At 42.2% G+C, this 24,378-nt stretch overlaps 1 protein-coding gene across 3 annotated transcripts; it reads right to left on the reverse strand.

Moving 5' to 3' along the window:
- Positions 1-162: 162 nt before the first annotated feature.
- glis3 (GLIS family zinc finger 3) lies at positions 163-17,462 on the reverse strand. Of its 3 annotated transcripts, XM_034601863.1 has the most exons (12): positions 17,401-17,458; positions 16,305-16,613; positions 14,899-15,348; positions 14,208-14,343; positions 12,993-14,121; positions 7,614-7,775; positions 7,382-7,492; positions 5,084-5,222; positions 4,823-4,895; positions 2,152-2,309; positions 1,439-1,612; positions 163-1,308 (listed from the first exon to the last, which is right to left on the reverse strand). In XM_034601863.1, exons 3-12 carry the CDS (start codon positions 15,263-15,265, stop codon positions 1,187-1,189), a joined length of 2,571 nt encoding a protein of 856 aa, XP_034457754.1. In that variant the 5' UTR covers positions 15,266-15,348; positions 16,305-16,613; positions 17,401-17,458; the 3' UTR covers positions 163-1,186. The 3 variants fall into 3 exon arrangements, with proteins under 3 accessions (XP_034457754.1, XP_034457756.1, XP_034457755.1); XM_034601865.1 differs by lacking the exons at positions 14,899-15,348; positions 16,305-16,613 and having other exon boundaries at positions 17,401-17,462; XM_034601864.1 differs by lacking the exons at positions 14,899-15,348; positions 16,305-16,613 and having other exon boundaries at positions 14,208-14,346; positions 17,401-17,449.
- Positions 17,463-24,378: the final 6,916 nt, after the last annotated feature.

The raw sequence follows: 24,378 nt of genomic DNA on the forward strand, positions 1-24,378 counted from the left end.
TAAAGGTGAGTGCATGTCCTCTTCATTCACTGCACAGTGCTTTGCAGTATTGAAATGAACCTTGAAAGTTTTCTGTGTGGTAATGTTTGAAAAATCGAACGTACCAAAATGAGTTTGGTACAACTTCATATTACTGAGAGAAACAAGGTCTGGCAACTGACAAAAAATGGAAAATGATTTAATTCCTTTTCCTGATCTATTACAAATGTATACAAAAGTGAAGGCCAAACCGCATTTTTTGCATAATTTAGTCAGTTTACTATAAAACATTTACCTCACATCATATAAAACATATTGCTGTTGATCATTTTTCTTTCGTTTCGGGTTATTGGTGACCGTCAAGTCTCCTTTTTTTTAAAAACTTGTATGTGTGAAGGTTGCATGGTAATACAGCTGCAAGTATGGATTGGAAGTAAAAGTGCACTGCAATGCAAAACAATGGAATAAATGATATAATCACCATTACAGTTTTCTGATCTCAAGCAAGTTTTGCAGTCTCCATAAGTTCATTTACGTAACATAAATATAAGTGGCTGCAGAATGTACAGCACTTTGTCGCTTTCAAAAAGGGTCAGCTCTGAAAAGAAAGTAGTTCACAGCAAATAAAATAAAATAAAATGCGGCTAATGATGGAGGCACAGCAGCCCTCATAGCACAGTGCTACTGTATATTCAGGTTGTGTCTATGAACATTACAGTGAAATGGTAAGGCTGTCTTGTTACTATAGTTACAAAGCCGTGGTTCTAAGAAGAAAACTTGATAAATGATCCCTTGCATACTTTGCTGTGATTGCAGTGTTGAATATTTAGCAAAATGTCAGCAGAAGCACACACGAGCTGCACAAAAACAGAAAAAGTAAACATTAAATTCTGGTCGGCTCAGTCGTTACTATACATCGATCACGGAGCCAGAGTGTTGAGTCAGATGGTACATTTACAGAGATTTAGACAAAGAGGGAGACACAAAGAGAGAGACAAACTTATATTTAGAATGTGAGAGTCAATAACGTCAGTGCAATATAACCCAGGGAGCCGCGTCTTCGATTGTTATTTATCATCAAATCTTTCTTTATTTTTCGCTGAATGAAGCTGCTGCTGTTCTTCTTATATTGACCATTTGACATAAATGGAACAGGGACACAAAATGGTGCAAAGGAGCAAATAAAAAATCCCGCTATTGAGCAATATCATCCTTCTGTGTAGATGCAAGAGACCTGACTTGTGAAGTGGTCGGCCCCAGTGAAGAAATCTCCTCCATGAAAGTCTTGATTAGGAGTCACATTGTGCACTTGGCTGGGGATATTAAACTCTGCACACGCGCACAGACACAGACACACAGACACACACACACCAATGAATAGACATGCACACCCACATATGCATGCTGGTAAATCCAATGGCAATAAGGGGCTATTTTGTTTAGATTGTATTTTCATTACCTGCAATGCAGGGAAGAGTCGTTTGTGTGGTTGCCACCCCACTGGGATTATTGACTGCTGGAGCGAGGCTGTCACCAAAGGCATCAACTTGCATCAGCTGACTCGAACTGGTCTCTGCTGTGATCCCGCCATATTGTGGAGGAGAATAAAGCATCTTCATCTGCCCTGAGAGCTCTGCAGGGTAAATGAGAAATCCTCACTCTTTTATTCTTATACAGAGCAGTTCAATTAAAGGGTCTATTGCTTCACTCCCTTAAATTATACATTGCGCGGCATCGGACCTCATTAAAAGGAACAAATTGTGCATCCCGGTCTTTTTAAACCCCGTCTTTATCTCGCAGTTAAAACTGAACCTTGTGTTTCTGAACACGTCGTCAACATCACTGTGGCTGTCAAGTCTTGGGGGAGGTGTAGAGGTGATGTCTATTTAAAGGTGCATAGAGTGAAGCTGCCTGATTCTGTCTAACTAGAAAATCACCAGCCACCTGCTTCACATCGTAAAGATATACTGCACAATTAATGTGCATGTGAGAAAATCTGTTCAAACAGATTGTCAAACCGCCCACACGTTTGCTAATAGGCTCAGATGTGAAACTTGCACCATAAACCACTTTCAGATGACCCTCCCCCTCCAGCACAACTGTATTTACATCTTTGCAGAGGCTGTTTTGACAAATCTGGGAAATACAGAGATAATAAACTCATCCCAGTACCCGGATTGTGATCTGCAAGATCAGGAGGCCTGCTCGGCTGCTTCAGATCCCGGCTGTTCTGCAGGGATGCCCCATTGGGAGGAAGCGGGAGGCAGGTGGAAGAGCAAGAGCCACGCTGGTCCCCAGGGAAGAGCTGGTGAGGGGAAGGATCAACAAACCTGAAATATTTCAGACTGAATTAAATACTCTGGTTCCACATGTTAAGAAAAAGAACAATATGTCTGTCTTCATCATTAACTCAATAATTATTAGTTAGTTTATAACATACACAATCATATAGTACAAAAACAACTTTGAGAACAATAGAGAATTTTTAGGTGTGTCATGATTTGGTTTTATGGCACTTTTAAGGTGCAATTCATATATTTAAATATGAACAAATATACTAAATATATTTCTCCTATATTAAAAATGATTACTCACTATATTGAATATATATAATATAACAAGGATTTTGTGCTGCAAGCCTTAAATACTGAAATATAACGCATTCTAGAGGTGTTGCTTTTATTGCCCCGTTCTTCCCTGAACACGATTCAACGTCGTATAGTATCGAGCTGTATGTGATGACATCAATTGATGCAAAAACGTCACCATCACAAACCAGTGACTTAGATCAAAAACCTCCAAGATCCCGATTGTTCTCAATGTCTGGCAACCAAACACCTTTATTAACCCAGCTCCGTATTTGTTTCACACAAAAGCACAATGGCCAGTTAGGCTACAAATAAATCATCAATCACGACCACAAGATTGATTGTCTGCGCTTGGAAATTGACAGAAGCGGCAGGGGGAGGCACTCTAGCTGCACTTTATGATGCATTGTTGTCTATATGCACAATGTGGGCTGTGCGACACAAGCTCATTCTTAGTGTTTTCTGACACTTTAATGCAAGTCTCTGCCTGCAATCTGTTATCTCATCACTTGTTCATATAGATAATGGATCAAAGCTGCTCCTCCTTTCTTTAGTGCAATCAGCTAGGAGAGAAAATCACTCTGAATAGAAGAGCTAATTGAACATGTTATACTCTAAAATAAAAGTTAGAGACTCCTTCATGTAACTCATTGTTGAAGTAGTAGATTTAAATTATGTTGACACCCCTGCTGTTAGGTTTGCCCAAGTAACACATTTGTACGTCTACTTGCCAACAACAGGAATATTAAAGGAGCCAAAGTTTGCTGTCAAAGTACCGAACGACAGAACCCAAAGGAATCCCAGAAAAACGAAAATGGCAACAAGGATTTTACGATCGATTTAACGTCTAAAAAAAAGAAAGTAATTACACTGTCTTTCTTCTCCCACTGCTCCTTAAATGGTATTTTTGTTTTGTTTTTTTATGATTCACTTATTGAATTCCTCAGCAGCTCCTGTCGGTGGCTATAGCATCCATTAATACCGGCGGTCGAGACCAATGAGGCAAGGCGAGGTCTGCTTTCACAGCCCAATTGTCTCCCCAGAATCCTGCGGTGAATGCTCTGGCCTGCCGCTGATATGAGAACAATCGCAGCCAGTGAGGGAACCGTGAGCATCTGGCTGCTCAGAACGGCAGAAATCCTCTATCACATGCTTTGAAGTGTGTAGATGAAGGGACGCCTTCCTATGGGTCGACCAGGGAAATGTGTTGCTGGCCATCCCCAAACTCGAATGCTTCTCACTCCCAGCCGCAGCACCCACCCACCCACACACACACACACGATCACACACACACAAGAACAACAACAAAACACAAAATCCCAACCCTTTAGACTTTTTCTTTTTCCACCCAGGGTGCAAAATAGAGCTTTTTTTCTCCTTCTTTTTGAACCAATGATTCTAATTATGAGCTTATAACCTTGAAACCATGACAACCGATGTTTAAATTGATTGTTTCAGTTCGTTAGGAAAGAAAAGAGAGAAAAGGAGATTTGTGAGGCATTTAAATCAGTCATGGTTTGAAGTTCTAACGGTGCCAGTGGGAAAACCAAACGGAAACAAAAAAACAAGTTGGCTTGCAGAGTATAGCTAACTGCTCCAACTGCTGACTCTAATGTTGCTGCACATGTTCAGCTCCCCAGTATTTCAAATAGACAAAACATGAAAAGGATTTCTTTACTAATGAATATGCATATGAATCCCAACACAGTATCTATTTTTACGTCGGCAAAAAAACTACCTGGAATTCCATCACACAACGTACTTTATGCATAATTTGAAGAATAATAACATAAGTTGAATGATTTTATATTGGATTCAATGATTTCCTCCACAGGTTGTTTTCTCCTGTTTCTGTTTGTTTGTGTGTCGGTTTATTTGTTGGCAGGATCACACAAAAACTACTGAACGGATTTACACCAAACTTGGTGGGTGGATGTGGCCCGGGATGAACCCAATACATTTTGAAGCAGCTGGGGATTTTCTTCCACATAATAACATTTTCATTAATTTATCATAAACTAACGCACAGATCTCTATTTTCCACTTGTTAGCACTATATTTCATGACGGATAAATCCTTTCTACCATCACACCATTTTTCAATAGGATTTCTACTATAAGAACTAGACAATCATGTGTAGGACTGTTTGGCCTTGGATGGAGCTTTGCACTCTACCGACTGCGTTATATATGGATTATATGCTAAAGAATATAAACCACCTCACACTTAACCCAATAAAAAAAAATCCTCAGTACCTGTAATTATCTTGTAAGGAGCCAAACAGAGTCAGGTGAGGATTGCTGGTGGAGTCTTGTCCTTGTGGAGCAGCTGAGGAACAGGGATGACAGACACTTCACAAATCTAATAGATAAGCCTATTATGTGCACATGGTTGCGGGGGGGGGGGGGGGGGGAGGGAGGGAGGGGCTACTGTATCATACTATATGATTTATTCATCTAGTTCTTTTTATATATAAATAAAACTTATTAATGCAAAGAGTCCGACCAGAGACATACCAGAGTATGACTCATAGGATGCACCAGGGGACGGGTTTAAGTTGTCTGTCCTTGCCAGAGGAGAGAGGCTTGGCTGCAGAGCGTGGATGGTTAAACAGTCTGTCAGTGGGTCCTGGGTCACACCAGCTGCAGATCTCATCTAGAGAAATGACATTGGACATAAAGATAAACAGCGATGTCGTGCATGAGTTATTAGATTCTGGCATATTTTCCTTTTAATTATTCTAATGTAAAATAGCACTTTTAGTTTTAATTATAATATTTACAATGACCTGTGTTTTTTGTATTATGCAGATGATTTTTGATCTGTAAGATATCACAAAGTAAAGTCTTACACATCTGACTTCATTACCACACTTCCTCTGGCAAATCACCTCGGACACGAATTGTTAGACGTTAATAAATCTTCATTAGATCTGATCCTCGGACATAAAATTCAATGAGAAAGCCATTAATTCTGATTAGATTAAGCAAAAAAAGATTAAATCATGACAAAATCAAATCTAAATGAATCTACGGCAGCGAGATTAGGCTTTTAAAATGGGGATCTTGCAGGAAAACCAAACAGCTTTTATCTCTCTTTCTACCCACATTTCCTTTTACTCTACTACCTTCAATCAAATACAGTGAAGAGACAAGACATGAAACACCAATGTAAAGAATATAGCTGGGAGTTTGAGTTCATCTAACATTCACTCCACCTACAGAGTCACGAGTGAAATCACAATTACAATCAACATTTGTTATTTGAGTTTTTAATGAAAGAAGCTGTGTGTGTGGGAGACTTTGTAAAAATGTCGCTTTTTTAGAAACTCCCACCTCTTTGTCTGTATCTATGGTGACATAACCCTCGGTAAGAGCTAAAGAGCATGAATCTCTCACACACGTGTTGCAAAAATTGTTACAGCGGCGACAATCTGCAACATGTAGTCACGTTGTGTGGCAAGTAAAGCGAGTGACAATAATCTTAATTGTGTGTATTTCTGTGCGACCAAGCTCTTCTGTGTGTGTTAACATCAGCTTGATGTACGCCATAAACTGACGAGACAGCTAGGTGGGTATTTACATCTGACTGCGTGCACGCCGAGATGTTAGTTAATGAAAGTTAATTACATTTTTCTGTGAGCAATTAAGTTGCCGAGCTCAGCAGAGTGGAATGCAGAGAGCATGTACTCAGTATCACCGGCTGACAAATGAAAGCACAATGAAATGAAACATTAACTGTGTCGATGCAGCTTCGTACATGATCGTAATGTTGAAGCGATGCCGTGCACATCACTGCTGAGATCCGGTTCAAGGTCTCAAGTTATAACTAATGAACCTAATGGGCTGTGTCTTCATTGGCGAGGCTGCGACCGGCGTGAGCAGGGCTCTGACAATTTGCCGACCTTGAAATTCATTTTAAACCCCCCCCCCCCCCCCTCGCTTTGATCGATACACACTGAGCACAGCGGTCCACTGTGTTCACCTTTATCAAGTCATGTGCAAATGACATCAGGCTGCCGCAAAGTGAGCCCATTCAAATCTACACACATCAAGTCTGCTGGGCGATCACTCTGTGCTCTGTTATTCCAGACGTCGGATGACAGCGACGCATCAGTCCTGTGTCATATTCTTTAAAAAACTTCACATGTTATTCTTAAAATGCAATGTTATGCCATTGTGAGAAGTAAAATGGAAATAGTCTGATGTGGTCATAGAAACGCCTTCATGAGGATTTGCAATCATTCTTTTCCATCATTTTACAATTTAAATTAAAACCCTCACACAACATCTGCCCCTGGCCTCAGATTTGGGATTAGGATTAGCTTTCATGAGCTGTACGCGTTCAGATAATGCAATCACACAATTGTATATTTTCCACAAAAAAAAAAGCCTTTTTCCATTTGTTAAGCTGTTGTTGACATGTGTGTTAGTGCGATTGGCTCAGTTGTGATCAGAACAGTGATTTGACAGGCTCACAGTAAATGTATTAATTAGCACACCATCCGATCTGGATTCACCTTCACCAAACCCCTTTGTACTTCATGCTTGCATGCGTGCATCTACATAAACCCACTTATAAATACTACACCTTTTACTCTTGTCTTTGTACTTTCTTTTTAAAACAGGACTCAATGCATTGGCTACATGTCTTTTACTCTTTGTTTCCTTTGTCCGTTACATTCAGATCAATGTTTCCATAATCACTTGGGTTTTGAAGTAGTTGAAAATACTCTCTGAAGAATGAAAATGTTTATTCTCAAAGACGACTCCAACTCTGAAGATTGTGAGTTGTGTTTTGCAGAGATCGTGTACCTTCTTCCGTAAATGTCGCTCTTTAGAGGAGTGGGATTTCACGTGTTTCCTCAAGGAGCTGGGATCAGTGTAACGCTTGGCACAGCCAGGCACCTGGCACGCATACGGCTTCTGCGTACAACCACAGATATTATGAAAACTTAGAGACCACATAGAGAAAAAGACACACACACACATAGCTGTACAACACCATCTATATTTGCACGTGTGCCTGCGCTGGGCTGCCACTCACTGTGTCCAGGTGTGTGCGCTGGTGTTTGGCTCGGTCACTGGAGTTGCTGAAGGCCTTGTGGCAGCCCGGGTGCTGACACGTGTAGGGCTTCTCCCCCGTGTGGCTGCGCAGGTGGATCTTCAGGTTTTCCAGCCGAGAGAAACCCTTCTTGCAGCCCTCGAACTGTAACCACATACAAACCCAGTCAAAGTCGACACGAGCCCCACAAGCGTTGCACGCGTACTCGCAGAGCTGGGAACTTATTAGTTGGAATCACTGCAGACAAAAAGGCTGCTGACCTCAGTGTGTGGGAGGGAGTGGAAGACGATGTAGCCTATAGATAGACATTACAATAGAAACAAATTGGGTGATTTAATCTGAACTGACACTCCAGCATGTGTTAAAGGATTTTAGTTTTAAGTTTGACAGGCAGCAGCTATGAGGAGCAAAGACGTGAGGGGGATAAACATTTGGTAGGGACAGATCCGTCTTTTGTTTTACATGCTGGATTCAAGTCATGAGCAGAATGTATTGTATTACTTGTCTTTATATTTGTATTACAAAGAGACATTGTTTTTACAAAAAGTTAATCCCCAACTGGATAAGAATTATTTTGAGAATTTGTACTTTACATGAATCTTGAGACCTTTTGATTACAGTCCCGGTCTCTTCCAGGTAACTTCACTCATTTTAAGTGATACAGGACCTGATGCACAGAGGCACATGCATGGTGGAAATCTGTCTTTTCCTCACCTATTATCTTATTTTCCTCTTTTTTGTGTCCCCCTGCTACAAAATAAAAAACAATGTCAAAGCAAAACTTGTTTATACAAATCATGAGGCTTTGCACTTTCATACTCAAAACTGCAGACTTTCCCAAAAGGCAACACTGTCGTTTGGCCCGTTTTCCCGTCTCAAATACACATTTTTACATTCACTATACTAAACGTCTTCTCAGCCTTTCAGGAACACATCTCTGATGGTCATTAGTGTCACCAGCAGGGGTCAGTGTTCATACACACATCAACGTATTGTCATTCTGTGTTTTCAATCCTTTATCCTCGATCACCTTGACAGCAGCTGGTATCAGTTACAAAAGTAACTGTCACTTTAAGTGAGCTATTTTTAATACATATAGAATCTAAGATTAAAGAATAACTGGATCATACTGAAGACCTGGCACTCGCACTGTGTCGTGAGAACCAAGAAAACACAAATATCCCAGCTTTCTTTTTTTATCCATGCGACGACGGTGACTTCACTGCAGAAACATGTGAGTCATCCAAGCTTTTTTAAGGCCAGGACCTTACTCTCCCTCTTCCCGCTCTCAGGGGGGTTCGGAATTTCCTCACTAAATGTTATGGAGGAAAAAACAAACACAGAGCATGTCCAATTCTGTTATGTTTCCTTCAAGACTGGATTCCTCACATTCTTATACCTGCAGGTCATCACTGCCAGACCCATTAATAATTCACTTATAACATTAATTTACATTCCACATAGAAGTGCCTATCATCCCTTCCTCACAACAGGGCTAATTTCTCTATTCTCGAAAAAAAACCCTGATGTTTCTGAAATTGAACTCGCCAGTAAAGATTTTTCACATCACTTTTAGCTGAACCTGGTTTGCAGCAAAGCGATTGTTATGAGTCAGTAGCATGGCAATCATCTTTTGAATGATGAATGGACTGCGGTTGTATTCTGGAAATGCCACAATCGCAGAAGGTCTCGGGTTGATCGGCGGTGAATATGAAGAGTTCTTGACATTTTGTCAAAGCAAACGGACTAAATTGGAAACTGAGCGGTTGAGTAACACAAAACGAGAAATGCTTCTCTTAACCTCTTAACCTCTCGGCCTTCCCCCCCCCCCCCACACACACACAAGAGCAAAATCTTCCATCTGAGCACTCTTTTCCAATTCTGTTGAGGTCGATGCATTCGAAAAGTACCGATCCTTAATATAAACAGAAGAAATAACAGAAAACCCTCTTGGCTGAAGTTCGGCAAGAAAAAAAACCCCGGCACAGGCCGAGATAAATGGCCTCTCGGAACCAAAGTGGAAGCACAAGCGAGAACCAACATGAATCTAAAATACTGCCAGGACTCCGGGACCGGCCAGGGGTACGTCACTGTGTAACTCTCTCTCTCTCGTGAAGCGCTCATAAAGCACGGAGGGCTCTTTAGTTGGTCGCAAGGGACGTTGGGGCTGAAACAGAAGCAGCACGGCTCCTCAGTGTAGATCAGTGTTACAGCCAGCGCCTGACAGGCCCTGGCAGGTAAACTCACGCCCTGGCTGTGCAATGACAGCGACGGTCTGTGCCAGCACCGTCCGTCCAGTGCCCAGTCTTACTCTGAGGTCAGTTCACTCTGGACCACACTCTTCTCTGTTGCACCGCTGATATCTCTCATTTCTCTGCTCTTTTTTGTTTCAGCTGTTTCCTCAAACCGTATATTTTCAGTGGGACTATGTGATAAAGCAATAACAGTAATTACCGCAGTATAATTTCAATCAATAGCAACTTAACAAAAGTTCTTTTGATCGACCTCAGATTTTTTAAATGTTTTGGTGTTTATCAAGAGTTTGTCATTCTTTGCTCATAAAGAAGAGTTTAAAACAACAACCTTCACTCAGGAGCTTAAATCAGCCTTAAAACTTAAAATAAATTATAATGTGAATATTTTTATCTTGATATAATTTTTCTCCATACTTATCCCTATTTTTATTTTTTGCTTTTACGTCCCTGTTATTAATGAGAAAGTATAGTTTTGTGACATCCTAAAATTACACCCAAAAAAATGCATCAGCGTTACCAGAAAAGAAAATAAGTCATACAATCTTTTAAATAAATAAAAGCATAATGTAATTTAATGATACCGTGAACAAGCCTTTAGCAGTGACTGCAATACTCTGTAATATAATTATGGACAATCGTGATTCATTCATGACCATTAACTTAATGAAACACAATATAAACATAATATAATTTAGATTCAATTTGGAACATAGTGATTTGTTTACTGAAGCTGAATAATAGTAAAAGTGAATTCCAGGTATTGGAGCAAAAGTTCCCGGAGCCGAAACCAAGCGAGTGCCTAAATTGTTGTCAAACCTGAAATCTCAGGCTTGACATGAGTAGGGTTTGAATTACAAGCAGCTCAAATATGGAAATTTAGTGGATCAGAAAAGAATAAAGGTTTTAATTCTCATTTATGCAAATGCTCTTGTTGAACACAGCATTATTAATTAAGTACGAAGTAAATCGCAATTACCACAATAGTAAAAGCACAGAAGCATGTAATCAATTATTTAAAAAAATCATAAATGATAAGGTGACTCACAATGATAGTGGAATTCTGCTTTGTTTGAGGTCTGAGTTCAAAAGAGGCTTTTTAAAACCTTGTGTGTTTAAATCACGACGTGTTAACACGCTGTTCAATCATCACTAAAACATTGTGAAATGACAAGTACAAGTCTGGGCCTGCCCTTTACGTTCACTGTGTAACAGGAGCCGCCTCATTGTTCTGTTGCCGTCTCGCACTCGTTTCTTCTATCGGGCGTCAGTTTGCTCACCTGCCAGTCGTTTCCTATGGCTCTATATCTTTGTGCAGTTGTGTAGTCTGAGCGGTGGGTTGAGTTTTCCCTGTGTAAACTCAGAATCTGTAAAAATACACAATCGTGCTCGTGTCTGTGAAATTAATCTCAGACGTGACCTAAAGAAAATCCACACAAAATCAAAAGTTTCTCATTAAAGTACGGGAGCGATTAGTCTTTTGTGCTGTCTCTATTTATTTTCTCTCTTTAGTTAAAACCAGCCTGTACTATAATTGTTCCACACAAGTACCCACTTTATTTGACTTCCATTTTTGGCCACGGGTTGTTTCCACGGATACTTTCGTCCTTTATTGAATGATGACACGCAACACAGACCTGCAGCCAACAAAATGTGGCCCCATGGCAACAGAGTGGGCTTCAGCTAATAAGTGAGTACCGTGGTGCAAAAGGTTGACTGCAGGTATGCATGGTGTTAATAATTGACTTGTTCAAAGCGCGTTTGGCAAGTGGTTTGTCAATTGCTCACCTAATTCTCAAGTATTTTCCCAGTGGGGGTTAGAAAAAGACAAATAAATGGCCCAAAAGTTGTAAATTGTAAAAAAAATCCACATACAACAGCTATTAAATGTATTTCCATGAAATTTAGAGCAGACATTCTCGGTTCCAGACAATAAATCCTGATAACTTTTCCTCGAGCACTGCCATGAGGTTGTTATTTTGGACTTAATTGAAATAACGATAGGGTGGATTGCCATGAAATTTGATTTATAGATTACCCAGACAATAAATTTGATGATTTTATGATTTTCACTTATATCTGCATGTATCAACTGCATGTATTGGCACAGATTATATATCATCTGACCACACTGCCCATCAGATATATTAGGTTTGGTAAGTTAAGTTTGGTATCTCATTTGGCTTTTAGTGAAATTTTACAGCAGCTAAAATTACTGTGAAATCAGGTACAGATATTAATGGCTTGGTTCAGGAAGATTTCTAATCTCTACAGTGATCACCTGATATTTAATGTAATGTCACCAGTAGGTTATAACTGTTGTTATGAATGATTTCACTGCAGCATGTCAAGTATTGTCAGCAGGATTTCGCAAAACTAAAAAAATCGTTCACATCACAAACAAAAACAAAATACAAACTAAAGAGATTTAATTAAGTTGCAACACATATGAAAGAATTAGACCGGTCCATCTTGGAGAAACAAAGCCAACAGTTCGTCAACAACAAGGCCCCGTGGATAAATGCCAACTCTTTGGCCGCAGATACAGACCTGTGGAGAGCCAGACTGTGGGGCATCACCTTCCCAGAACAACAGCCAAGTTCTTCAGACGGTGGCCGGGCGAGTCCCCTGCTGCCGCTGACAGGCTCAGTGGCTACTAGAGAGCCACGGTGCCAGATCTAAAGTGCCGGGCCTCCTTTGTGCAGATTTAACAGCTACATAATTGACTCAACTCCCACGTCAATTATCACAGAGCTCCGCTAATTACTCCATGGCCAAACTTAAGAGAAAAGAGGGGCCATATTTCTGATCTAAACCTTGGTCATAGAAAGCGCATGAAGGTTTTTTTCCCCCCTAGCTTTCTATATTGTGTCTCTGAATCGAACACTTAGAATTGAACTCAGTGAGCTTCTCTATGTTCCTGCTTTCACTGCATACACTCAGCCCTCTTACAAAAGGGTAATAATATTCATCTCATTGAGAAAACGCTGTGTGTAGGTAAGATAGAATATGGAATATTTTTTCTGATATGTAGAGGTCAGGCATTATAAAAAAATAAAGATTTGACTTCAGTTGCATGAAAAGAGACAGTTGTGATTGCATGCTGTACCGTGCACTTGTTGGGTTTCTCTCCTGAATGGACCCTCATGTGGATGAGAAGCTTGTATCGGGCGTTGAAGGGCTTGAAGTTGCGTGGGCAGCCCAACCAATAGCAAGTGAAATCCTCTGCCTTCCGCTGATCCACATGCAGCTTCTCTATGTGCCTCACCAGCTCCTCCTTTCGGTCATACACTGCACTGCAGTCCAACCACTTGCAGCAAAGGGCCTCATAGTCCTCCAGCTCTCCTTCTTCTTCCTCCAGCATTGGGACCTGGGGTAAAAAGCCCATCCCGTGCCTTGGAGGAAGCATGGGAGCCTGTGTGAGAGGGTCCTGAGATGAGGGCTTTACTCTGCAGTGACGGCTGGAGAGATGAACATGCTGGTGGGAGTGGTAAGGTGGCGGAGGCCCCTGTGGAGCTGTGGTCAGCAGAGCTGGCTGTAACTGTGAAGGTGTCAGCAGGTTGTTGGAGGTTTGGCTGCAGCTCTCTAAAGTCCTCCCCAGCGCCCCACCGTCCTCTGGGAGGCACTGCTGCTCCACCACCATATTAGCCATCTGGCTCTCCAGACCCCCGGCCTCTTCGAGCACCTGCATACGGCCGCACACTGTCTGTGGGGCCATAGCCCTGGAAAAGCACGGCATGCTGTAAGGATGGGAGTGGGGGATACAGCGCCCTTTCACACCCAGGAAGTGACCATAACCCTCAGACTGGACAGGTGAGAGTGTGGAGTGGGAGGCTGGAGAGCAGCGGGAACCATTGATATAAGCCACGAGTGAGGTGGGCGACGTGCGTATGATTGAGTTGAAATCAGTTCCCATGACATCCGACAAAGGCGACATGGAGAGAGCTCTTTTCTTGGCACGAGACGGCCTGGGGCTTCCAGCGTCAGCTGCAAACAGGTACGAAGGCAGGGACGCAGAGGTGCTCGTGCCTCCTGATACAGTTGTGCCAGACATGGCCGTGCCTGGTGAGACGCTGAGCTGCTCGCCTCCCTCGCTGGCCTGGGTGGAGCACTGAGGTGGTCCCAGCGGAGGGAGCACACGGTAGCCATATGGCCAGTCATGTCTTCCACTAAACACTGACTGTGTTTCAAACAGACTGAGGGTAGTGGATGCCAGGGATTCTCTGGACAGTAAGGACCTGAAACACATTGTTGTTATCCACTTTAGTAACACTGTAAAGGTTTAGTGAGCTCATCATCATATACTGTAATTGATATGGCCCACCTGGCGTCAGTGTGGGGAACCGTTACACCATGTAAACTAGGCGGAGGAAATGTCTGGCCTTTGACAGAAGTCACTGTCAGGTTAGAAGCAGCTGCTTGACCAAATACCTCCATGGTGTGTTCAGACACAGGGCAACCTGCTGGACATAAACACCAGAATAAGGTTACAACAGAGCCACAGCTTTTATCCACATTCAACAAATCTCCACGAATCAGTTCAGAGTGTTAACATAATATTAAACAAGTTTCGGGAAAAGATATTAAATTCTAATTAAAATTAAAAGCATCAAATGTATTCTGCTTTAATAAAAGTTTATACAGTAGATTGTGGAATTCCCCTCCCCCCCGGCCACCTGAGCAGCTCGGCCTGAGACACTTTCTGCTCTGTTAATCACAAATGAGCTTTTCACCTCCTTCCACTTTTCCTTGGTAGAAATTTAAGGACAGCCTTTATGCTTGGTTAATTATCAATAAATAAGAGGCCGAGAAGCCGAGCAGGGAGACGGCGAGGCTGTGAGGAGCACCTTGGGAATGAGCTGAGTCTGCCCACCACATCGCTCTGGCAGACTTTATCATTTTATTAGATGAGTGCCCTGATTTTGCTGATTACATGCAGACAATGGGTGTGTTGAGTTACATGCTGAGCGCTGCAGTGTCAAAATACTCATCCGGAGGGTAACTTTTGTTTTTACCTCTGAAGCTGCTGTTTGAGGAGCACAGTTTCGTCCGAGTGGTACTTGTCACTGTTGTGGTGGGAGGACGATGAGTGGGTACTTGCTGTTGTGGCGATGCAGTGGGCATGTTTAGATGTTTCCCGTAAGTCAGCACCTGCCTGCGGAGGCTCAGGGTTGGCAGAACCACGAGGCTCCTGCTCTGGTTCCCAGAGGCCAGGGAGTGAACATTTCCTTTTTTTGCTGTCTCCGCTCCCGAGGAGGGACTCAGATTGGGCCGCGGCGAGGGGGACATGGGGATCCTGATGGACTGGTGTCCCGCGATCATGCTCAGTGACGGGGACACGTTGCATGGAGACACCAGGAGCTGGCAGCCCTTTCCGCTCATGGCTGAAATGTTTTGTCAGTTGAACTGTAGTTGCATATCAAAAAAGTTGCTTTACTCAGGACCTGGTGGTACGTAGCTCATACCTGTTGATGATTCAAAGACAAGAAATCATAAAAGTATACGGGGCATTAATTAAGAGGATCTGAAACCAGTTCCTCAGAGGTTCTACGCTCATGAGGAAATCACAACTGAACTGTCACGATTCATTAAATTTGCTTTACACAGGAGCTGGTAGTACACAGCTCTACCTGTTGATGAATGAAAATCATAAAAATGCACAAATGAAAGAATGACTGAACTAAAACATGGGATTACATTGTTTTTTTAATTACTATTAAACCCACTATGCACTTTCTTCATACTTTGAAACTTCAGGAACCACTCAACCACAAACAGCGCAACTGTGCATTGTACTTAACAAACTCGTAACATAACAAAATCCTTCAGGTTTAAACATATTGATAACTATTAGTTGGTCATTAAATAGTAAAAATTATACTAATATAACAAAACAAAAAAATAGATAGAATTATGACAGTCTGTAGTAAAATTGTAAAACAACTATGATAATATAATAAAATAAAAACAATAATAACAGTCTATTAGATAATAGTGAAAAATATGATACTATAATAAAATAGAAAATGTATTATGATAAAAATTGTCTATTAGAAAATAGTGATAGATATAATCGTATAATAAATTATAAAAATATATAATAATAAAAAACATTCAAGGAGTACCTCCACAAGAAAACAGATTTTATTATGTCTTAACTTGTTAACTTCTTCTTTAATAAACAACATGAAGAGCATAAGCCTCTTTTTTTTAACAAATCAAGTTCAATACTTCATTACTATGTCAATAAAGTTGGAATTTTAATTATATATAATACAAATAAATAAGCAGGAATTAAAGTTGTGCTTTGTATTTAATATTTAAAAACGTTCTACCACAGAACAGTCCACTATATGAAACAATAAAAACATGACCTTTACAGTCAACTTTTTCATCCCAGGACGACGCGTAAACTTCTTACCTGCTGTAGTTGTCGTCAACACTTTCTCCAGAGTGGCGCGTCAGGTCGGGACGCGTGTGTGCACGTCAGTGCGCGGAGCAGCGACTGGGACTGGGTCTCTGGCTGCAGGAGATGAGCTGTGGTCTGGTTCTGAGCAGACTTGGTGATGGTTGTTCTCACTGAGCCTCAGAGGAGGAATGTTTGAGCGTCTCTCCCCTCCTCCTCACCACCACCACCACATCCACCTCCACCTCTCTGTTACCAGGAACTACTTTTCTCTTCTCCCGGCGCCCTTTTGCCCTTCACACCGGCTTCGTGTGGACTTTCGCACTAAACAGTAAATAATTGAAGACTTTTTATTTTTAGTCCCAGGTTTGTTGGTTGCTCCTATTGTCGCCTGTAACGTTTTTGCGCGTGCGTATTGGAGGCAGTCTTCAGGTGAGCGCGCGCGCCATCACGTCACCATGTGAATTTTAACGAGTGGCATAGGAATCAATCTGCATTATTTAGTTGTTAAAAACTTGTATGAAGTAATAATAAGATTCTATATTAAAAATGTAAAGCTTTTTAAACCCCCTTTTATTTAAAAGAGCACATCCCACTTTTGTCAAAAGTTACAGAGCAACAATTTAAGTCACATTTTTTAACTTTGCTTCAGACTATTTGTTTAAAAAAAGCTCTGTACTGACATGTGAAAGAGTTTTGGGTATAAAACAAGAAATACATACACCAGTATATTCAACATGTTCCACATCCACACAGTGGAGCAGCAGAGACCCAGTAGGGAATGAGTGTGACCCTTCTGCAACACAGTGGCTCAGCTTTAGCCTAAGTAACATGTTCACGTGTTCTTTGATTCATTTCATTCGTTTACTGATTTTCCTCTCAGTAAAACTGAAATTGTAAAAGTCTTTAAAATTCTACTCTGAAGAGGAAGAGAAATTACATCAATCTATTTACCTCTTTCCTAGATTACAGGACTGTTGACATTCTTTAACTTCTCTTTTGTGTTTTTGGTATAAAGTCTTTACAGTGCATGATCTTTCTATTCTTTGCACAATCCATTCCTCTCTATTCATAATTTGAACCTTGCTTTCCATTGCATGAGTCTGCGTACCTGCTCTGTTCCCCGCTATAACACATCCCTCCTTGACTAACCGTCCACCAGCTCAGACCCCTTTCTCTGCTGGCTGCTGGAGTGTTTGCTCTGCCGATCCTGCTCCAGGTTGGCATGGAAACCAGCGTGTTGACAGGAGGAGTGAAGGTAGCTGTTGGTTGGGCACATACGTGAAGGAGGAGGAGGAGGAGGGGCTCTGTTCTGCAAGCTATAATAATAAACTTAGAGTTTGACAGACAGCTGGTATAAAATGAAAATATGTGTACAGAGAGGATGCTTCGTGCAGCCAGACTAAAAATATGCATCGATTCCATTGCTCTAGCTCTCACTGTTTTTTGAATTTTTGTTTGGCTATTTCAAAAAAGACACTTGCCATGTTATTGATTTGATTTGAACTTTTGTAACAGCAAAACTTTAAATATTAAGTGGTAGTGACCTCTGGTGGCTTTAGAGAGGCAACAATTAATCACCATGCTCCCAAGCTGGGGACGTTTGTGGGCCCACAGTGTTTTCAGTCCCCTGCACTCATCATTATATTTCTCACTTTCATATTCCTAATATGACATTTAAATAAAAAACCGTTATTATTGTCTTTTTGAAAATAGTGATGTGCCCCAGAACAGATGATTTTTCTACACCCATCAGTTTTTTTTTTGTGTGTGTGAAATATTCCCTCTTTTGCCAGCAGGGGATACTATTAGTACACCAATGGGGTGGTTGCACTCTGGATAATACAGAGTGGGGGGCATACATTTTTAAGTAAAGAAAAAGAAGCAGGAGAATGAGTCAGTAAATGTGTAAGAAAGAGGAAAATAGTACTCAACGGCTCCTCTGGAGCTCGCTGGCTTTGAGCAGCGATCCACCGGCCCCACTGTGGCCATTCGGCGTCTCCTTCCCTTGACTGAGTGAGTCACAGCGTGCTTCCAAATGTCAGAGTGTAGCAGGACGGTGAGGCGTCTGAGCTCGAGGCGGAACAACAGCACGGATGCAGCCACTTGCTCTTATTCCGCTCACGCCGCAAACGCTCAGCAGTGTTTCCCGCGTACACGCTTACACCAGATCACATTTACACTAAAACATGTCACCTCAACTTTTCCTCTTCCTCCTCAGAGCACAGCATGTGTTAAGGGAAATGATCTTGAGTATAATCGACGCAGCAGAGTGGAAAAGGCGACCAGACAAGATCTGAGCGTTGACCGTTCGCGAAGAGCTCCGTTCGTCGTGGAATTAATGCTCTAATAGACTCTCCGGCACTTACAGAATCCATTTTCCCTCTGTTGATGACAGCATCAGCACTCCTGGAAGTAGAAACGCATTCGTCCTGGTGTCAAGATGAGGAATCATGGGTGCTTTCTCTGCGTGTTATATTACAATAGTCACTTAAAGTAATGCACACCCCTTAGGACCTGTGATTAATTAATCTGCTTTTGATTTGCTAATGACAGTTCAAGTCAAACACAAGGTTAGTGGAGGCTGACTCAGTCCTTTTAACTGCAGCTGTATAGAGACGACTGTGGCGAGTGTCGGAGATATCAATTTATCGGTACCATCCCTCATTATAACGGCTGCTATTAGCCCGCGGCACCTCACATACATACTTTCAGCATATTGATAGATAAATACACGCCCAATATCCGACAGTGCATTCAAAGTTTCCCATAAACATTCAAATTACTCATGTCGTTTGTGGTAAATCATTGTTTTTGCAAAGGTGTCTCAGCTGAAACAAAAAGGAAATAAATATATCGCTCCAGCACTACCCACTGTGCATGGAGTACAGTTCAGAGAGAAGACCCATCCATCTATCTCCTCCTCTGGCCCTCTCCTGTCAGGACCAGAACCCAGATGAAGATGAGTGTGAGAGAAATTGGATTCTGAGCGTGTTCTGCCCTCCATCCATCAATCTTAGTGGACTTCTCTAATAACCTTTACAGAGAAGTGGTGGCTTATGAAAAAAAGAGAAAAGGAAAAGGGACAGCAGTGAACACAGGCTCTCATGTCTTCTCTCCGGCAGGCTCTGTTCTCCTCCTCTTCCCTGCTGTGTTTTTGAACAGGATGACTCTAATAAAAGTTTGCTGACACAACAGCCCCCGCGTTTAAAGCCGCCGTTATAGGCCACAGGCTTGTTTTTAATTTGAGCGCGGATTCGGGGTGAAGCCTGAGGGCGTGCGTGCTGTGAGCTCCCTCTTTCCTTTTTGGATATTATGAACACGGCGGCTCTGGAATCACATCTAGGAGGATGACGATGAGGCCTGAGCGCTGGAGCAGAATCACAGGACTTAACTCTGAGTCTGGCAAATCAACAGAAAAAAGAAGAAAAAAAAAACATTTCCCAAGACTTCAGTGTATGAACACAAAGAGTGAAAAGGAGCTCGGGCAACAAAGGATGTGGATCAGGACTGAAAAGGAAATTTAATTTAAGAAACTGAAATCCAATTAAATCGGAGTTACTCAAGCGGAGCATGATGTGGCTCAATGACGAAGCATAAGGGAATAATAATGACCCAGCTTAATATAACGTTTGCGGAGGAGAGCATGTAAAACATTCATGCACACGACCACGAGGCTCCTCACGTGGCCATGCAAGAACCCACTCCTCTGATGAGCTCCTAATGTGAACTACGGATTTGATACTGTATCTGCTTTGCATTGAAAACTCAAGTTTTCAGGATGACACATCTGTGATTTATGCTTGAAGATAGATAGATAGATAGATAGATAGATAGATAGATGGACAGATGTACTTTATTGATCTCAAATTGAGAAATGATTGTGTTACAGCAGCATGTCAAGGGCATTGCACATCGAGGGTAGTAGCAATAAAACAGATAAGAAGAATTAAAATAACTCTTATTGAATGTGACAAACATAAAATGTACTAGAAGCTGTACCTACTATGAGTCAAGTGTGCAAACTTGCAGAAGTTGTTTGCAGTTAAAGAAAGTTAAAGGAAGTAATATGACTAAAATGAAATATGAATATAAGATGTGGAGTAATCAGAGTGTTTTAAGAGATGAAAACATTAATCATTGCAATGCATTTTACTTGGGAATGCACCTCATGCTTCATTATGACAGTTTCTAGTTTTTTTTTGTCAAAAAGTGTGTGAGCGTGGTCTTATTTAACAAAACTTAAATACAGCTTAGGGTGGGTGTCGTCCTCATTTGCAGTTACACTTGTCTCGTGCAGCGCGCTTGTGGGTGTGTGTGAGAACCTTGATGCAACTTCCGGAGGCCTGTCTGAATGTCTTGGTGTCAGCTGAGGTGGTGAGGACCGCAGGGCGCGTAGAACAACCTCCAAGGTCCAGACATAGGAGGGTGTGTCATTAGACCCCCGCCTGAAACCTCCCCCGGTAAGATCCTCCCAACATCCGTCTTCATTAAAAAGGTTGCTCTCTGAGCAGATGGTCATTAACAGCACCCCTGCTCTGCAGTTCTGACACCCTCCATGCACTAGGACATTACCTAGAGGACACCCGACGTCCCTCAGGAATCCCAGAAAACCTCGCCAGAGAAGAAGAAGTGGTGCCCGACAAGGCCTCCTGGTAATGATCACTCTGGGGTCTTCATAAATCTCTCTTTTGGAAATTCTTCAAAATAACAGCATGGAGTATGGAGATGGGCCACGTAGCAGAGTAATCAATATGTCGAACCCTGTGGCACGAGATAGGGTCGGTCAAAGTGACACATCGGATACTAATAACCCCCCCTCCCCCCCAAAAAAGTGATTAATGTCACCAGTGCTTTCCTGCTCTGTTTCCTTTTGAGGGGCTTTTGTTCCTGTGTCTTTCACGTGACTGCCATGTTAATTGTGTTTGAGCGCAGACTGTTGTTCAGACAGGTGTGGTCGGGGACACATGAGGACAGGGTCAGTCGTCAGCCGCGGTTGACAAACACAGGATGTCACTGTCGCTCATGTCCTGTTGCTTCGCATTACAGCGAGACTTTGTGAAGGGACGAGCAAATCAAATGAGAGCCTTCGTGATCCTGAACCCCGAACATATCTCAACCCTGCATCTGGAAAGCTCATCTCTTCTTTGTCTAGTCGCTAAATTATAAAAAAAACACGCAGCACAAATCCACGGCGAAACTCCACAGACTTGACTTTGAGCCTGTCAGGGAAGATTTGTGAAGTTGTCACTCTGGGGTCCATTATGAGTAATGTCAATGTTATCTACATTTCAGTCGAGGCGGCCTCGTGATCAGTATCTCCAGCGGCAGCCACCGTGGATCCCAATTACTGCAGTAATCACTCCCTAGCCGAGAGCACGGTTTCAGACGGGGTGGAGTATTATCCATCTTCATCATATTCATTATCAGGCAGCAGACGCAGGTGTCCTGGCCTTCCACTGCTCCACACCATTAGTGACTGATAGACAGTCCAACTACAGCGACTTCTGACTCCACAGAACACGCCCACATACAGCTTTTTGACGCGGGGGAGAAAAAACTTCATTAAACAGCTGCGGAAATAAGCTTAAAATCTTCTGATTCTATACTTTCTGCTTTTCATCTGTACAGTAGTTGCAGCACGCCACAGACCCCAGGGAGGCAGGGAACCCTGGGTACAGTGCGTACATGGTCAAAGGTCACACGGCGGGGGGGTTTGAAGCACATCATTTGTTCGCTCCTTATTATCCTCTGCTGTCTCTCTAACAAGGAGGGTCAGCGTGACAGACATCCAGCATCTCTGTTTCGGGACAGAAAGGTGACGTGGAGCCGCGGCGGATAGTAATGGCACGTTTGTCACCCATCCATCCCCCTCATGCTCACACGCACGGAGGTGAAAAGGCCACTTGCTCCCTGCTGGAGGCACCTGTTCACGCGCACCCTGTGCAGACCGACTCCTGAATGTGTATCGCGTGGTTCTGTTGTGGGTGCTGCTGCGTAACTCGAATAAATCACCTCATTAGCCTGTTCTCTAATGGGTTATTGTAGCACCAGGCACACACCCTGCTCCCGTATAAGCTCATGAGATTTCAAAATAAAAAAAAAACGCTTTTGGGTGGGATCGTTTTCCTATCCTCTGGCACCCGGTCGAGGTCATTCCATTAGGTGGATTGATTAACATATAAATTGAACACGCCGTAATACGCACCTCCTTAAACTCATCTGTTTCATTACTGTATCTCATTATCTGTCTCGCATACTTCAACAAGCATTTAATTCCGTCTTTCACATTGTCTTATGTTTCATTATGTTTCAGTGTTATTTATTAAAATTTCATTTAGCTAATAACGCCCACATGCACTGCCCCTTTTCCTGCGACGCACCTTCTCTAATGTGCTCTGAGAGACTGTGTCCTGAGGTAAAATGTAAAAACGTTGAAAATTCACTGGAATATGAAAAGCAATCATATTTTCTGTATCAGTAAGCAGGTCTGTGGTAGCTGGGGGTCATTCTTGCTCTATGCCGTTGCTTGGGGAGGCATTTTGTTCGAGCCCCTGGGGCTCACCTAGTTAATTAAGTTTTTTCTGCCATTAGAACGAGTTAACTTGTAATTTAACTGCTGCACTAAAATGATTCTCTGCTGCCACTGAGGGTTTGATAGACATTACTCCTTCTTTATATGATGCCTCACTTATATGGAACACATCACCAACATTGTACATACACATCAGTGGTGTTTTTTCATTTATAGGACTCTTACTTCAAAAGACAAGATGACGTGCCATGAATAGAACATGGTCTCTCCACTAGAAATGAGTCTCTCAGTAAAAGTAAAAGAAAAAAAAAAAGTCTCGAAAGAAAGTGAAAGAAACTTTGCTGAGCACATGAACTTTGCAGTGGAGTTGTCTTGGTGATGTGGAGTTTGAATGCAATGAAGAGGTGGAAGGGAAGATCCAGATATACAGATGTGTGGGTGTGACTTTATCCACTGCAAAGAAATAAATTGAACGATAACGTTTAGGAAGAGAGAAAACACAAATTGATTCAAAACCCCATATGGAAAAATGGATTCTTCTCTGCTGCAACAGAGAAGAATCGCTCAATGCTCGGGCTCCACAAGGTGAGAAGCACGGCCTTGCAAAGTGTGTTCCTGGCATGTGGGAGTCCTAAGTTTGCAGGGAGTTGAGTTTTTCATATGTGAAAGAAATTAAACGAACGCGGAAGGTCCAGAATTATGTTCACCTTGAAAGGAGGCGGACAAACTCACAGAGATCTCATGTTGGCTTTTTGAAAACCTCCCCAGAATTAAACATAAATAATTGCATGCTGGTGAAATGTGCAAGAGATTGTGCATTGTTTGTTTAAAGCATATTCAAACAACATGGACACATTTGCATACTGAATTATCACTGACCTCTGCAGCGCTATGGAGCCATTCAGCCTCTTTTTCTCCCCCATCATGACTGAATGGTTTTACTGCACCCATCAACCCCTTTATCGGCAGCAGCAAGCAACCATTTCCAGAAAATAAGCTCTGATAAATCTTCTGTGTGCTACCTGCTTAGCAGCTAATGACACACAAAACGACTCGCTGCCGAGGAAAGCTGAACATCTTGAGCCGACTAAAGACCTGAATGTGAACTCCACACAACTCGGATAATCGTAAGTCATCAGGTTGTGTCTGTCGGCTTATTTTTAATGTCCCCCCTCGTCGCCATAAATCAATTAATGCAGCCTTTTTCGGGTGCAAATAGTCAGCTCGAAATCGATATAGCACGGTGGGTGTGGATTTTTCTTGAAATAAAATTTCTGTCCATGAAAATTATAAACAGAGAAGCTTGAAAAAGCATGAGCTTGGCCAACATCCAACATCCACGAAAGACGAGCCTCCCTTAGGTATGGACGCGGCTTTTATGCTCCAGTTAGACAGACACAAAAGTGCAATAGTGTCTGCAGTGCTCCTGAAACAGATCCCCCAAAGGACACAGACATAAGGACCTGATGTTAAATATGACAATGGACAATGTAAATGAGTGCACATGTTCCGAATGTAAATGCAAACTGTGTGTTCCATGAATATTCTCTGCAA

Source organism: Hippoglossus hippoglossus, chromosome 12, assembly GCF_009819705.1.
Source record: "Hippoglossus hippoglossus isolate fHipHip1 chromosome 12, fHipHip1.pri, whole genome shotgun sequence".
NCBI lineage: Eukaryota > Metazoa > Chordata > Actinopteri > Pleuronectiformes > Pleuronectidae > Hippoglossus > Hippoglossus hippoglossus.